Genomic DNA, 17,385 nt, shown 5'->3' with positions numbered 1-17,385 from the left:
ATCTCTCACTGATACATACTTAGATAATAAATTTACTTTGAACTATCTGGTCATTTATCATAATGTGAAGGAACAAATCATGTTGCCTGGCCATCTGACTGTGCTGCACACCTATACCTAATGACTACAGAAACACTAATCCAACAGGGGTGGCTGGACACCAACTAGTGTAGGAAATTTGCCTGACCCCAACCTACATTCCTTAGCATGATCAAGCCTGATTACAAAGTGTTGCTACTTTGTAGGAACAGTAACTGAAAATCAAAGAAAGGGAGATGCTGGAAATCTGAAGCTAAAGTTAAACAGAAAATTCAGGAAACATTCAACAGGTCAGGTAGTATGTGTGGAAATAGAAAAATATCTAAACTTTCAGGTCAACAGGCTTCCTATTGTCCATCTGATAAAGTGTTTTTGGCCTAAAACAAACATGTTTCCCTTTCCGCAGTCGCTGTCTGATTAGAATTTGTTTTTGTTGGCTACTCAAGAGATATTGGCACTGCCCATTTTAACTTTCTTGTTTTGTTTCAAAAGGCTTTCTATGAATGACACCACTGGAATCTCCTCATGAGCTTTTCAGAGCTTGAACTGCGCTGTGCATTCTAAATGTGATACAGAGGAAGGAGGAGCGTTCACAGGTGCAGAGGTAATCTAAAACAAGCTGTCAAGTGAAGAGTCAGAGGACTAACAAACCCTAACAATCAGGTACGGTAGCAGGCAGTGGTGGGACACGATAGGGAAGTGAAAAATAGTTGAGAGATGCAGTTTGTCACTGACATTTAATATGGAATTGGTAAATATCTCACAACCAGCCTTACACCTGCTCACCCAATGAAACGAATACCATAGAAAAATGACAAGTGAGAGAAAGCTCTAAAAAGGAATACACACCTGCTCCAAACAATCTTATATCATTTCAAAGCTCCTGAGCTGTTAAAACATTTTTTGCAGCTGCTAAAAAAAAGTTGTGGGAGGGGATTAGAAAAAAATCAAATGTTTCTATCAGCTAGGGATATGATTTTCAAAGCATCTTGTCACAGATCATAGAATCATAGAGAATAGTTCAGGCCCTTTGGTCCACAATATTGTGTTGACCTTTTAACCTACCCCAAGATCAATCTAACCCTTCCCTCCTAAATTGCCCTTTGTTTTTCTTTCATCCTTGTGCCTATCTAAGAATCTCTCAGATATCCTTAATGTACTCTATCTACCTCTACCATCTCACCTGGCAGTGCTTTCCAACCACTGTGTAAAAAAACAACTATCTCTGACATGCCCCTATACTTTCCTCCAATCACCTTAAAATTATGCCCTCTTATATTAGCCATTTCAGCCCTGGGACAAAGGCAATGGCTGTCCATTCTATCAAAGCCTTTTATCATCTTCAACACCTCTATCAAGTCACCTCTTATTCTCCAAAGAGAAAATCCCTAGCTTGCTCAACTTCTCCTTGTAAGACATGCTTTCTAATCCAGGTAGTGATCTTCTAAACCTCCTCTGCACCTTCTCTAAAGTTTCCACATCCTTCCTAAAATGAGGTGACAGGAACCGAACACAATTCTCCAAGTGTGGTCCAACCAGAGTTATATAGAGCTACAACATTACCTCGTAGTTCTTGAACTCAATCCCCTGACTAATGAAAGACAAAACACCATGCATCTTCTTAACTTGCCTTTCAATTTGTGTGGCAAGTTTGGGGGAAATATTCTGACTTCTAAATTTGACCTTCCAGTTTAAAATGACACTTCTAAAGTAGGGTCACATCTTACTGGTGGTTCATAATGCAAGAAATATGATTAATTTTCTTAACTGATAACACTTTTTATGTGGTAAATTATCACTGCAAACAATGAAGAGGCGAGTGAAGGCAAAGCTGACTCGAGGGTCAGGGTATGCAGGCACGATGCAAAGCTGGAGCATGGCATGTTCGAGGAGAGATGCTCGAGGCATGTTCTAGATGGAGTTGGAGTAAGCAACCGGAGCAGAGGAGTTTCAGAACTCATCTCCCTCAACTGGGAGCAAGGTTAGATTGATCTAAGCGTCAAGTCAATTTGGACAGGCTGGAACATGCCAGCAGGGTCCAGGCTCTGAGCACATCAATGCCATGGGGCCCGGGTCCTAGTGCGGGAAAACAACCCAGTGTTTGGACAATTTAAATGCTAGCCCAGATAGACTGAAAAGGTAGGGTTTCGGGACTGGAGGCGAGGGTTGGGCAAACTTACTAACACCCTTCCAAGTCATTTATAAAAATGACAAAGAGAAGGGGTCCCTGTGGAACACTACTGGTCACCAACCTTCAGGCAGAATACCCTCCATCTACTATCACCCTTTGTCTCTGTGGTCAAGCCAATTCCGAATCTACACAGCCAAGTTTCCTGGATCCCATGCCTCTTGATTTACTGAATGAGGCTACCATAAACTCATAAAAGAATCCATTCGCTTATCTTTCCCCAGTATTTCCTATTCATTTTAATCTGGCTTGGTAGGTGCCACGAGGTGCAGTCCCAACAACAAGTCTACCAAGCTGAGGGCTGAGAAGTCAGTAGGGCTTATCTTGTCCTGGTGTACTGAAGGAGGCATCCATCAGTGTACCCAAGGCAGCTGGCTGACCAGGTGACCGGGCGGGTGATGCTGCCATCAGCTTCCACCCATCGTAGCACTGAAAACAGGGACCTCCATGGAGAAATGCAGGAAGTCCTGGTACTGCGGGAGGGATTCCGGGTGATTACATGATACTCAAAGCTGCACTATAGACTGGGTCTTACCTTGGCAGTCGGAGGTCGTGGTGGGATAGCAGGGGGTGGCTGTAACCAATCCGATGTTACCACTAAAATTAAAATAAATCATAAAATGCAAATAATGACACTAATCAATACATAAACAACATGCAAAAACCACTGGGTTATTTAATACTCTATAAAAGTAATGCTGATAGCACCTAAAGGCCCAGCCACCAACAATGCAACAAAGTCATAAAGGAGACAAAGACTACAAGTCCTGGATCAGCAAACAGTCGGCTGTAGAAACTCACTGGGTTGGCTGAGCAGCATCGGTGGAGGTGGGGGAGGAACTGTGATGGTTCCAGTCAAAACACTGCACCGTTCCATTCACTGACAAGGACCATCTGCACGAGGAAGCTTCACCACTTACTCTTGATATTCAGTTTCATTATCACTGCAACTCCTCACGTAAACATCTTGGAGATGATCACTGAGTGGGATTTACTGTTTGCCTTCTCTTCATTGTTGCTGGGTCAAAACCCTGGAACCCTCCCCTGTCAGCATTGTGGCATTGGGTACTTAATATTCCAGTAATATTTAAATAATATTGTAAATATTATCAGAATCAGGTTTAATATCTCTGGCATATGTCGTGAAATTTGTTAACTTTACAGCAGCAGTACAATGTAATACATGATAAACATAGAAAAAGGTAAATCAATTACAGTAAATATATATATTTATTAAATAGTTAAATTAAAAATAGTGCAAAAACAGAAATAATAGAAGTGAGGGAGTGTTCGTGGGTTCAAAGTCAGAATCGGATGGCAGAGGGGAAGAAGCTGTTGCTGAATCACTGAGTGTGTGCCTTCAGGCTTCTGTACCTCCTTTCCAATGGTAACAATGAGAAGAGGGCATATCATGGATGAAGGGGATCCTTAATAACAGACACTACTTTTCTGGGGCACTGCTCCTTGAAGATGTCTTGGATACTATGGAGGCTAGTACCCAAGATGGAGCACCTAAATTTACAACTTTCTGTAGCTTCTTTCGATCCTTTGCAGTAGCCCCCCCGCCACCCCAATGCCAGACAGTGATGCAGCCTGTCCGAATTCTCTCCTCTATAAAAAGTTCTGAGTGTTTTAGGTGAGAAACTAAATCTTCTCTAACTCCTTATGAAATATAGCCACCGTCTTTCCCTCCTTATAGCTGCATCCATATGTTGGGATAGGTTAGATCCTCAGAGATCTTGACACCCAGGAACCTGAAATTGCTCTCACTCTCTCCACTTCTGATCCTTCAATGAGGATTGGTTTGTGTTCCCTTGTCCTATCACTTCTGAAGTCCACAATCGGCTCTTTGGTCTTATTGACGTTGAGTGCAAGGCTGTTGCTGTGACACCACTCAGCTAGCAGGTATGTCTCACTCCTGTACGCCCTCTTGTCCCCATCCAGGATTCTGACAACAACGGTTGTATCATCAACAAATCTATAGATGATATTTGAGCTATGCCTAGCCATACAGTCGTGTGTATAGAGAGTAGAGCAGTGGACAAAGCACACATCCCTGAGGTGCGCCAGTGTTGATCACCAGGGAGGAGGAGATACTATCACCAATCCGCACAGATTGTGGTCTTCCAGTTAGGACGTCAAAGATCCAATTGCAGAGGAAGGTACAGAGGATCAGGTGCCATAGCTTATCAATCAGGACTATGGGAATGATGGTGTTAAATGCTGAGCTATAGTCTACAATAGCTATAGTCATCCTGACATAGGTATTTGTATTGTCCAGGTGATCTAAGGCCGTGTGAAGAGTCATTGAGATTGCATCTGCTGTAGACCTACTGTAGTGATAGGCATGTTGCAGTGGGTCCAGGTCCATGCTGAGGCAGGAGTTGATTCTGGCCATGACCAACCTCTCAAAGCATTTCATCACCATAGATGTGAGTGCTACTGGATGATAGTCATTAAGGCACCTCACACTACTCTTCTTGGGCACTGGTATAATTGTAATACCCAGGAAACGCACTGTTCTTGCTGTTGCCATCAGGAAGGAAGTACAGGAGCCTCAGTACTTACACCACCAGGTTCGGAAACAGTTCCCATCCCTTAACTATCAGTGTCTTGAACCAAAGGGGATAACTACACTCAAATGGACTTGCCCCATCATTGAAACATTCCCACAACGAATAGACTCACTTTCAAGGATTCTTCATCTCATGTTCTCGATAGTTAATGCTTATTTATTTATTATTTCTTTCTTTTTGTATTTGCACAGTTTGTTGATTTAGGTATGTAGGTAGAGATTTCCACAAATCATTGTTCACTACTTGCCTGATCATAAGTTTGAGGTAAAGGTAACAGGGAGGAGGGATTGTAGCTTGGAAACTAAATAGCATCAGCTTGGATAAAGTTAATCAACAATGAGTTGCAGGAAACCTTGATGTGACTGACTGTAACCTAGCAAACATATGATGTAAAATGTAGGGAAAATTACGAAATCAGGAAATTATAGATTCATGTGACAACAGTGATTCAAAGAACAAGGTGGACTTCAGTTGATATACAGACCAGACTAATCCCATTAGCAGTAACCATACAGAGGGCAAATTCCCAATCTGTGGAAGAGTTGGTTTTGTAGAGAGCAATTAATGAACCAATAAAGGAAAAGTACATTTAAAATATAGTATTGTTCAATCTGAAAAAGATTTCATGGTAACCTGATAGCTGAGAAGCCTTTAGAGAAGTATGATAACTATAAAACAGAATTTCATACAAAATATGAAATTGATTTTGTTCAATTTGAAACCAGGATCTTAAATCTAAACAAAAGAAACTGCAACAATATGAGAAACGAGTTGGTTGCAGTAGATTGCATTTATATTAAAAGGGTGTGATAAAAAATGGCTAACATCTACAGTGATGTAATCTCACAGGCTCTTTACTCTGCTTTGAAGCAGCGGGACAACAGCAAAACATATGTCAGGCTGCTGTTTATCAATGACAGCTCAGCATTCAACACCATCATCCTCTCAGTAGTAATCAACAAGCTTCAAAACATGGGACCCTGCAGTTCCCTTTGAAACTGGATCTTTGACTTCCTTGTCGGGAGACCACAGTCAGTAACGGATTGATAATAACATCTACTCACCAACAATCAATACAGGTGCACCTCAAGGCTGTGTGCTTAGCCCACTGCTCTAATCTCTAAATTCATGACTGTGTAGCTAAGCACAGCTCAACCACCATTTATAAATTCCCAGATGACACCACTGTTACTGGCAGAATCTCAGAGGCGATGAGATCTCAGATTGGAATCCCGTAACCAGTGGCCGACCGCAGTGATTCAGTGCTGGGAACCCTATAGCTGGCCAAATATTTTGGATATAAATGTAACAATTAATAAGTTTGTAGATGAAGTGAAAATTGGTGGTATAGTTGACAGTGAGGAGGATAGTCTTAAGTTACAGAACAATATTGAAGCTTTGGATGGTGACTTTATTGAACGAGGAGAGGTTAAACAGACTCGACCCATATTTTATGGAGTTTAGAAGAATGACAAGATTCCCATGGACAGATGTTGGGGGTGGTGTGGGTAGGAAGAGGAAGGTAGGGCCAGTCTCAAAAAAAGGGTTCTACCATTCAGGATAGAGGTGTATGGAAATTTATTCACTCATGGGTTTGTGAATGTTGGAACTGTCTACTTAAGGTAGCTGTTGAGGCACAGATGCTCAATCTATTTAAAACAGAGATACATGGAGTCTTGGACATGAAGGGAATTAGTAATTATGTATGGGTGTATGGTTCAATCTGGGAGGAATTGATGGGAAAAAAGGGGGAGAATTAAACAGAATGGGATTCATATAAGATTAGTTTAAATGGGTCCTTGATGGTCAGCATGGAGGTTAGTAAGCCAAAGGACCTGGTTCCATGCTGTATGCCTCTAACTCCACGAATGATAACCAAGCCAAAAGTTTCCACTTAGTTGCAACCAAGGTGTGCTCATGATTTCACCCCAGTTTATATTTACACTCATTTCACTTCTGCAAATGTACCATCTGCTGTAAACAGTTATATTGATTAGGGTCTTTGAGTATAACAAAAATATGTTGTATTAAATTATAATCTATAATGGTTTTAAGAGTGGTGATGTTCACAATCTATTCATAAGACCATAAGACATAGGAGCAGAAGTAGGCCATTCAAACCAGCAAGCCTGCTTTGCCATTTGATCATGACTATACAGCTGAAATAGGATTTGACAAAAATAAAATACTTTAATTAGAATGTTGAGTCCAACACTTGTGAGCACAGTTGTCGGTTACTAACCAAAGTGAGAAAGTATATATCCAGATGCTTTAAAAAAATCTATTGGTGCCCCAAAACTTTCAAAGAAAAGCTTAAATGTTTACAAATTACGGGAAATTTGCTGTCAATGTTAACTTAGTCAAGATGGTCTTCAATTTTGTCATTGAGGCTCTTCTAAACCAGACCACTATGGAAATTCAATTCATTGCAGGCAAATTGTCTCGCTTGGAATTCCTTGATTTTTTTTGCATTGGTTTGATTCCCTTGGATACACCATACAACCTAGTACAGATGTCCAAGTCAAGATCTGATCATTAAGGCCAAAAGGGACTCAAATGTCCATGTACAGCAGACCATTTTACCAACTGAGTTATTGACTGAGCTAAAAATACATTTAAGTTGTAATGAAAATAATTACAGGAGGAAGATGAATAGCAGAGGATTCATGTATCATAAAATCTTGTCTTGGTAGTGGACGTAGAATTCATAGGATTTTATCATGAAAAATTCAAGTGGTAAAACAACATCTCATTACTGGCTTTCCAAAAAATTCATTGTGGTATGTTAAATGCATAGTCATGCAAAGCTATTGCTGCTTTACATAAACTGCAGAATCTCTCATAATAGCACATGGAAAAATTCATGGCTGTGTGAATGAAAGAAATATCGTAACTTTCATTGCAAACCCACATTTTGCACACTGAGTTCACTCACCTTGATTACCTTGTTGAAAAAGTTTATTAAGGTCCAGCGAAGATGCTCTGGAATGAGTCTTTGGAAGTCTGGGTGGTGGTGTTGGGGGCACTTCTCCTTTCTTAATAGCATTTTCAGCAGAGGTGCTTGAGTATGATCTGCCACGGGAGACAAGGTGGAGTTTAATAAGGGCTCTTAGTTGCAGGTTTGAGCACGGACACAGATGTATCTTGCAACAGTTATCACTCAGCACCTAAAATGGAACTATTTGTATTCCTGCCATTTGTGGGATCATGCTATATAAATGGAATTCCATTTTTCCCATATTGCGCCAGTGCCTTGTTCACAAAGGTATATCAGTTGCTGCAAGAAATGGCCTGAAATTGTGAAAAGTTACTACGGAATTGGAAGTCTTCCTTTTCTATCAAGGGCTCTAATCACAAAAGATATGATCCGTCTTGAAACAACTCATACATTCCCATACACTTCACTAAGTGAAGCTAATCAGAGCAATATGAATAATAATGCTTGTCAGTTTCTTGAAAGATAATCCATTTGTTAAACAGTTATGATAAGACAATATAGGGTAGATATTCATCTTTTACCACTGGATCTAAAGAACGATTTTGTATCTTCCACTTTTTATATTGTGTGTGATTTTCCTTTGTTTCTTTGAATTCAATAGAACTGAATAACAAGTGGGACATTCACCAGGCAGCCAAAGAGATACCACCCATTTCTCACCAGATTTCTGCACCAGCTACCAAGATTTGCAAAATGCAATCAACCAAACATAAGTGCCAAAACTATAAGCCAGTCTCAGAATAGGATTGAATGAAAAGCAAAAAAAACCCCCAGAATTAATAGTAGGGCGGACAGAATTGTGAATGGCATTTGTCCGATAAACAAATCTCATTCCAGGTACTACATTACACAGCAAACATTTCAACCAATTTACATAACTCACTTAACTAAGCTATTACATTTATTCAGCTTCCACTGGAACCCAGCCAAGGCTGGTAAATGCACTCAAGATAATCGTAAATCAGACAGATAATCTTAACAGCCAGGTACTGCAGTACACTATGAAGTTCATATAAAATACTATTATTTTAACAAATAAGGGATATTTAAAATACTATTTAGGATACATAAATTACCTGGGTCTTGTTTTCCTCTTCTGGCTCGATTCCAGTTCTCGGCAACCTTCAGAAAAAAAAGAGATTGTACATTAAGACACAGCGGTCTTGGACGGAAGTAATGAACAAAAAAAACATGCTTTTAAGAGATTAAAACCAAGGTTCAGAATCAAGCACTTTTGTAAATACGTGCGAACTCGGCAAGGAAGATCTAGACTTCCCTGTGGGCATGCTGATGATTTTAACTACTGTTGTCAGCTGCTTTCCCTCTGTAGGCAAAGCTTTAACACCAGGCCTGTTGACAGAGACTCTGGATAGAAAAGTGAATGTTGAAGCTGTCAGTGTGGCTCAATTCTTAAGGTTTTCACTGAAAATAAAAGGAGGTGATCATTATTACTAAACCTATAATTTGTTTAATAAGTTATTTCTATAATAAACAAGCTGGACTAATCCAAAAATCCAGCAGCCTACTTGCAAAGCATTCCAGAAGGGAAATTTACTTTCCTCCTCCTGTCACTACTTTATTATTGTCCACTATTTTATTTTGCAGCTTACGCTTGGCATTAATTTTGCTCACGGTGTATTTAAATTACATGGAATTATCTCAATCCATGCAAATGATTCAAGTCCAGCAAATACATGGAGTAAATTTTTTCAAACATAGTCATTCACTGCTAGCTTTTATTTCATCAAGTATGGAAAGGTTGAAGAATTTGTAGAATTCTTAGAATACAGACTATTTATTGTCTAAATGATTTGAATATCTGAAAAAAATGTGATGTATGGTAAACTCTACCAACAACTTTAGGGATTAGTTTCTACAATTTGGAATTTCAATTTAAAAACAGTTACATAGAAACACAGAAAACCTACAGCACAATACAGGCCTTTTGGCCCACAAAGTTGTGTCGAACATGTCCCTACCTTAGAAATTACTACGCTTACCCATAAGCCCTCTATTTTTCTAAGCTCCAAGTACCTATCCAAAAGTCTTTTAAAAGACCCATTTGTATCCACCTCCACCACCATTGCCGGCAGCCCATTCCACGCACTCACCACTCTCTGCATAAAAAACTTACCCCTGACATCTCCTCTGTACCTACTCCCCAGCACCTTAAACCTGCGTTCTCTTGTGGCAACTATTTCAGCCCTTGGAAAAAGCCTCTGACTATCCACACGATCAATGCCTCTCATTATCTTATACACCTCTATCAGGTCACGTCTCATCCTCCATTGCTCCAAGGAGAAAAGGTCGAGTTCACTCAACCTGTTTTCATAAGGCATGCTCCCCAATCCAGGCAACATCCTTGTAAATCTCCTCTGCACCCTTTCTATGGCTTCCACATCCTTCCTGTAGTGAGGCACAGTACTCCAAGTGGGGTCTGACCAGGGTCCTATATAGCTGCAACATTACCTCTCAGCTCCTAAATTCAATTCCATGATTAATGAAGGCCAATACACCATATGCCTTCTCAACCACAAAGTCAACCTGTGCAGCTGCTTTGAGTGTCCTATGGACTCGGACCCCAAGATCCCTCTGATCCTCCACACTGCCAAGAGTTTTACCATTACTACTATATTCTGCCATCATATTTAGCCTACCAAAATGAACCACCTCACACTTATCTGGGTCAAACTCCATCTGCCACTTCTCAGACTAGTTTTGCATCTTATCAATATCTCACTGTAACCTCTGACAGCCCTCCACACTATCCACAACACTTCCAACCTTTGTGTCATCAGCAAACTTACTAACCCATCCTTCCATTTCCTCATCCAGGTCATTTATGAAAATCACGAAGAGTAAGGGTCCCAGAACAGATCTCTGAGGCACACCACTGGTCACTGACCTCCATACAGAATATGACCCATCTACAACCACTCTTTGCCTTCTGTGGGCAAGCCAGTTCTGAATCCACAAAGCAACGTCCCCTTGGATCCCATGCCTCTTTACTTTCTCAATAAGCCTTTCATGGGGTACCTTATCAAATGCCTTGCTGAAATCCATATACACTACATCTACTGCTCTTCCTTCATCAATGTGTTTAGTCACATCCTCAAAAAAATCAAGCAGGCTTATAAGGCACGACCTGCCCTCAACAAAGTCATGCTGACTATTCCTAATCATATGATACCTCTTTAAATGTTCATAAATCCTGCCTCTCAAGATCTTCTCCATTATCTAACCAACCACTGAAGTAAGACTCACTGGTCTATAATTTCCTAGGCTATCTCTACTCCCTTTCTTGAATAAAGGAACAACATCCACAACCCTCCAAATCCTCTGGAATCTCTCCTGTCCCCATTGATGATGTAAAGATCATCGTCAGAAGCTCAGCAACCTCCTCCATGGCCTCCCACAGTAGCCTTGGGTACATCTCGTCTGGTCCCGGTGACTTATCGAACTTGATACTTTCCAAAAGCTCCAGCACATCCTCTTTCTTAATATCTACATGCTCAAGCTTGTAGATATTATATATACATGGTATATTCCTGGTTTATAATACTTCTCAATGCTGATAACTAAAAACATTGAAGCATCACCTTAATAAATTAATTGACACTAGACTCTAATTCAAAGTTTAGCAGCCATCCATTTTGTAATTATATTTCTTAACATAATTAGAATTTTAAGAGAACAATATACATTCAGAAATGTAAAAATTTGATTGGGTTAACTGCATTGTCATCTCCTATTAAGGCTCTTTTGAAAGTCATATGGTTAAGTCTGGGACCAGATGCTTAATTTCTCAGAACCCATACAAGTTATTTGTTACACCTGGTGGATATGTTGATCAAAGAATAAAGAATGTGCATTTCCAGATTGTATATTTTCAAGAATATTAAAGGTAGATAACTTTTAGCCAACTGATTCAGTATTTTAATAACCATGTGTGAAAACATTTCTTCAATGCCCTTTTGCTTATAACTATTTTAACTTTCAAGTAACCAGATAGGAACAAATGTTCCCAATTCAACATCTCAAAACCTTTTATGATTTTAAAAAATCTAGGCTGTATTTCTCTTAATTATTTCCCTGGAAACAGCATAGTTACTATCTGTATATTCAATGTATTGAATCAGCAAGGGCAGTGAATGAAAATAGTGGAAACTGAAAGCGTTTGTAGAATCAGCAATAAGCAGTCCACAGGCCAAGTCTCCACTGCAAATCTGCTAGCTATGGAGGACTTAATCTTTTAATGCCCTCCTATATTTTAAAGTAATATTCTGCTGCAAACTAAAGCCTATTGATTCTCATTCCTGTGCCTTTCTTCAAATCATAGAACAATGCAGCACCAAAGGTAACCATTCAGGTTTGAGTTTATCTCAGTTATAAAATTTCATTCCCAATGTCATTTAGTTAACTTTGTATTGCATTTTTCATGCCCAAGTTGTGCTTCTTAATATCAAGGTCCCTGGAACTATCTCCATATTTGGAATGTGAACTAACTGATGAGCTGCATTGAGTTGTTTGAGAGCTGGACACTCCATTGGGAACTGTCAGTCATCAGCTATATAGAGACAGCCAAGGACAAATGTTTGGCCAAATATGCTGGTTTCAAATGAAGCTCAATTTAAGTTTGAGGAATAACATCCCATCTTCCAACCAGGCAGTGGAGCCACAATTGCCGGTATTCTCAATGCTCTTTAAAAAAAAAAGTGGCCGTTACTGTAGTCAACATATCAGTGACAATCGTCTAGATTTTGAAACAGTCCCTGAAGTTTGAAACATTACTAATGATAAATGGACAATACAGGAAGCAATTATCCAGTCGACCTTATATCAGCTGAAGACAAAACTCTGGTATTCCAAAATTCCAGTTTAAGTTGGTGCTGGTGAAGGTCAGCGACTACTTGCTGGTGGCAAATAAAACAAAGAAAACAACTATATAATTTATTAATCACACTTTTTCTGCTGAACTATCACTGCAAACTTCCCTGTTGGGGATGAGCTTGTGAACCTGCCATTTTTGCAGTGGAAACTGAAGTCTCGAAGGTGCAGAGCAGTTGTGTCGTGGTGTGCTCGGAATGAGTTGCGGAGGTGGGGTCTGGGCCAGAGAGCTGGGAATGGCTGGTGTGGACTTGGAGGTAACTTGATTCAGAAGAACTGAGGTGATGCAGAATCAAGACGTCAGTGCCCAGACCTGGGCTTGAGAGGGAGGAAAGACCTGAGGTTTGATCAATTTAAGCGGTAAGCCAAATTGGAAAAGTTGGATATGGGCCAAATTGAGGTGGCGGGGCACCAGCCTGAGAACGTATCGAAGTGGCAGGGCTTGGGTCTAACAGGGTATCCAGGCTAGAGGCGAGAGATGGATCAATTTAGTCACAGCTCCGTGAGTTTTACTCGACTGTGCACTGAACTTCAGCTCATTCTCTGTGAGGTTTACTCATCTCTGCACTGAACTGAGGCTGCGGCCTGCAACTATCAAAGTGCAGATTCAATTTTGTGAACTTCAATTCTGAATGCTATTTGTTCACTTTTATTGTTTATTCTTTTTAAAAATGGGTTCTATTGGGTTGCTTTGTTTTGTGACTGCCTGTAAGAAAACAAATCTCAAGATTGTATTAAGTATACATACTTTGATAATAAATGTACTTTGAACTTTGGATGTAATAACAGGGTATTTGAAAAAATATAAATTGGAAACTTCAACAAATCCAATGGAACTACTCCAGGATGGGAAGAACTGGAAAGATGTGAGGGAACTAGTGGAAATATGGGTTTTCAAATTAGTAAATGCAATAGGGCAGAAACTGGGCTATTTTACCATGCACAAGGTTAGACCTCATTTCCACAAGACATTCTGCCACTGCAATGAAAAGTGGTGACGGAGGAAATGTTCTGGAGAGCATATGCACTTCCATCATTCATTCAGTAAAACAATGTGCCACTTGATGAAAATTCTAGCCAGGATGTGTAGCTGTAATTGTATGTGGCTATGGTTGAGACCAGAACTGGAGTGCCATGCTTTTAAGGTCTCTACTCCTAAGCAGTATAAATGCAGAGGAGGATAAATTTATTCAATTTATTTCTGGGATAACAGGGCTGTCAACTAAAGAGAGGTTGAGCAGGATTCAGTGGAGTTTCGAAGAATGAGCTGTGATTTTATCAAGACATAATCAATTTTGAGTTGTTCTAACAGGGAAGATTCAAAATGTAGCTCTTCAGGATGGAAAACCTGGAACTGGGGGGGTGGGGGGAAATGGTTGGGGGACACATGTGTTCACAAGATAAGGAGATCAACTACATGAAAGTTAGATGAGGTGATTGACTTACAAGGAGCAAAGGAACCAAAAAATGTGGGATATGATAGGCAAAAATCTATTTTTTAATCTCTTACTGAGTAATAGAGAACACTTAAGGAATCGGGTGTAGGAGGAGGCCAAATGTTCTTCACCTTCTTACTTACAACCTCCTCTTGTTTTCAGTAATCCATCAATTTGACTGAAGGCTTATCCATGAGAAGAACTAGGCCAGGCAGTTACATAGAATCACATTTCTTTAGTTCTACATGCATTACTTAATTCCAAGAAGCTACATTTAAAAATCAAGCTAATTATTTATAATGTCACTGCAGGTTTTGATAGGTATCCATGTGTGGTGACTTCAGTCAAAAAATAGAATAAAGCAGCACCAAATATAATGAGCAAGACATAGGTTAGCATGGGTTAGACACTATTTATTACTGTCAACTGAGTTATTCAAACAGTGTGATCACATTTCTGCAAGTCTTAGTCATTCTATGAGAATTTCAATATATTTCTTATACATATATAGACAAAGAGGTGAGAATGTTATTCCTTAAACATATTGTCTGCTCTATTTTCTCCCATGACAAGCAGGAGTCTCAATCAAAACACTACCAGTATATGAATTGGATTAATGGGGACTTAAAAATTATAGCTAAGTTTGAAACTTTATGGAAACAAATTAATTATCTACAAGTTGGCATCACTGTCCTAAAGGCACTAGGTATTTTATTTTTTGGTTGTGCTACAGAAGTATCAAGCGTTATGCTTATATTGGAAGATTTTACAAATTTTTGCTCAAAACTTAAATGATCTATTAGGTAATTAAATGTATTTATCCGAGTAAGAATATCAAATGCAGCAGGTGCTTCTAAATCGTTGCCGGTTGTCTCTAATGCTGTTTTCCGTTGCTCAAACGGGCACAGATTAAATCAATTGGAGTAAGGATCACGCCAGATTCCAGATAGCAGTACAAATGAAGCACAAAGAAATATGATCAGGGATGTCTCAAAAAATGGAATTATTTGCAACTTGCCTGGGGTCATTGGTGTCAAAAACTAAGTTTTCTCTTCCTGTCTTCCACAGAACTTCTGAAGACACCCTCACTCAACTTTCCTCCACCAAATGTGAAGGTAACAGAGTGGAACACCTGGCCAATGGGACATGAAGCATTAAATCACCATGTACAGGTTTCCCCCGCTATCTGAAGGCAGAGCGTTCCTATGAAACAGTTCATAAGCCGGAATGGCGTAAAGTGAAGAAGCAATTACCATTTATATGGGAAAAATTTGTGAGTGTTCCCAGACCCAAAAAAAACCTACCAAATCATACCAAATAACACATAAAACCTACACAGCCTATATAGAGTAGAAATACTTTTCTGCAATCATTGTAGCACTGTCAAGTGTAGCAAAAATCTCACGCAAGCGCTCTCTCCAGTAACCGTTAAGCTATGAAGCTGCCGTCGTCTCAAAACCTGATCAAACCACCCATGACTACCTTTAAATTCCACTTTTGCAAAAATGCCTTTATTTTTTAAGGTATGGCGACTAGAATGCAGTTCCAGGGGAGGAGCTTGGCTGCTTGGGGTGCGTGCTGCCTTTTTTCGTAAAAGCGAAAACACTCTTTGGGTACTGAAAACAGGTAACTAATGTCGGTCTTTCGTAAAAATGCAGTGACGTAAAGCGAACATTTGGAAAACGAGGGCTACCTGTATATTAATTTGCGGAAATTTCATGGCCTCTCCGTGATGGAAAGATTGAAGATGTGGGGAACAGGTAAAGATTACTTTTCATATTTTTTCTTATAATTCATTAACTGTCTGATCCTTCTCTCAGTACTTGCCTGCTTTAGATAAGCTGAACACATCTTCAGTAGTTTGGCATTCTTCTGGTATTTGTTTAGAATCTACATTTTTGTTTTGACTTAAATCTGCAAAATAAATATAAATGTTATAACAATTTGTCCCAATCTACTTGATCTCCTATAATTTAATAGACCACAGGCAATTCCTATCTCTGCTTTGTGGCTTTCATGCAGCACGAGAAGATCTGCCATTGATAAAAATTACGATTCATGTGGATTAATTTAGCTTCTCACAAACCTTACATCAGTCCAATTGCTTATGATAGGATGCCTCCTAGTGTTGTACAGGAAAATGATTAAACTGTGGTAAATGATTTTACACAGTAATAATGACTAGTGTAAAACAAAGATGCCCAAGTGTAATTCTTCTAAATCGTTGTCAGATCTTTTCTCTTCCATGACAAATCATAATGCTGTTCGTACACGAATTGAATTAACAGGTACTTAACAATTATCACAATGTTTAAAATTTCACAGAACCATGCAAATTACTGTCATAAATTAATCAGCTACAAGTCAAATAATTTATCATATTTTGGAAAGATAGTTTATAAGAAAAAAACACATACAAATTTTCAACTTCACTGTCTTACTTAACACAAGATTATCATTGCCTTCCTTATTTTAGAAATCAAGCAAAATCTTCCTTCCCCATCTCAGCAAACATCAAATCTGACAGATCATGGAATTTCCAGGGTTAACGTTCGAGCTGTGTTGTTAAAGTTGCCTTAACTAATGCTGCTATAAGGAAATAAATCAGGGTAATAAACCACTTGTGATGCTCACATGCAGGCACTTGTGTGAGAGTCCTAATGCTTATAGGATCCACTCTGAACAGACAGCAGATGAAACAATTCAGCCAGGCTCACTGTGAAAAGGCTCTGAAAAGCACACACTATCTGTGGACAAGTATCCTGGCAAGGACAGAGGAGAAAATGGGCTGAAATATGTAGGGAAATACCAATGTACGAGATCATCCCAATTCTAAACTCAGCAAGTTTAACAACATTCCAGGACTCTAACCCTAGCATTCATGGTTGATCTTAATCAAATGACTTTGATATCTTATAATTGGAAAAAAGAATGAGGGGGGGAAAGATAAGGATTGGGTGCTGTGGAGATGGGCAGGGATGCAAGTGTCTCCTCAGCACAGTCATGACTGCAGGATATAGTTGTGATTATGGTTGGTTTTGGATAAAGTCTGGAGTTCTCTATAATGAAGTTCAAATCCAATAAATTTCCAACAAAACAGATCAAGTTGTGAGTTCACAGGTCCAGTCCTGATCTTGGATATTCTCTGTGTAGAGTTAGCATTTGTGGGCTTTCTCTAAGTGCTTTTCCCCCACTCCCACCCACATAATGTATATCAAATAGCTTGTCCTCATAGATAATGTCATTGATACAAAGGTGAAA

The 17,385-nt window shown here is 39.5% G+C and overlaps 1 protein-coding gene across 4 annotated transcripts in view; it reads right to left on the bottom strand.

Annotated features, from left to right (window-relative positions):
• Positions 1-17,385, bottom strand: part of reps2 (RALBP1 associated Eps domain containing 2) — a 205,703-nt gene that overhangs the window by 30,445 nt on the left and 157,873 nt on the right. For 3 of the 4 annotated variants that reach the window (XM_073045841.1, XM_073045843.1, XM_073045844.1), the window contains 4 exons: positions 15,952-16,038; positions 8,878-8,923; positions 7,739-7,875; positions 2,763-2,824 (listed from right to left, as the gene is read on the bottom strand). In XM_073045841.1, coding sequence (XP_072901942.1) covers positions 2,763-2,824; positions 7,739-7,875; positions 8,878-8,923; positions 15,952-16,038 — 332 coding nt within the window. The remainder of the gene's footprint in view (positions 1-2,762; positions 2,825-7,738; positions 7,876-8,877; positions 8,924-15,951; positions 16,039-17,385) is intronic. The other variant, XM_073045842.1, reaches the window with a different exon arrangement.

Source organism: Hemitrygon akajei, chromosome 5 (genome assembly GCF_048418815.1).
Source record: "Hemitrygon akajei chromosome 5, sHemAka1.3, whole genome shotgun sequence".
In the NCBI taxonomy this organism is placed as follows: Eukaryota; Metazoa; Chordata; class Chondrichthyes; order Myliobatiformes; family Dasyatidae; genus Hemitrygon; species Hemitrygon akajei.
Note: the sequence above shows the minus strand (reverse complement) of the source record. Positions and strands in the feature narration are given on the sequence as shown.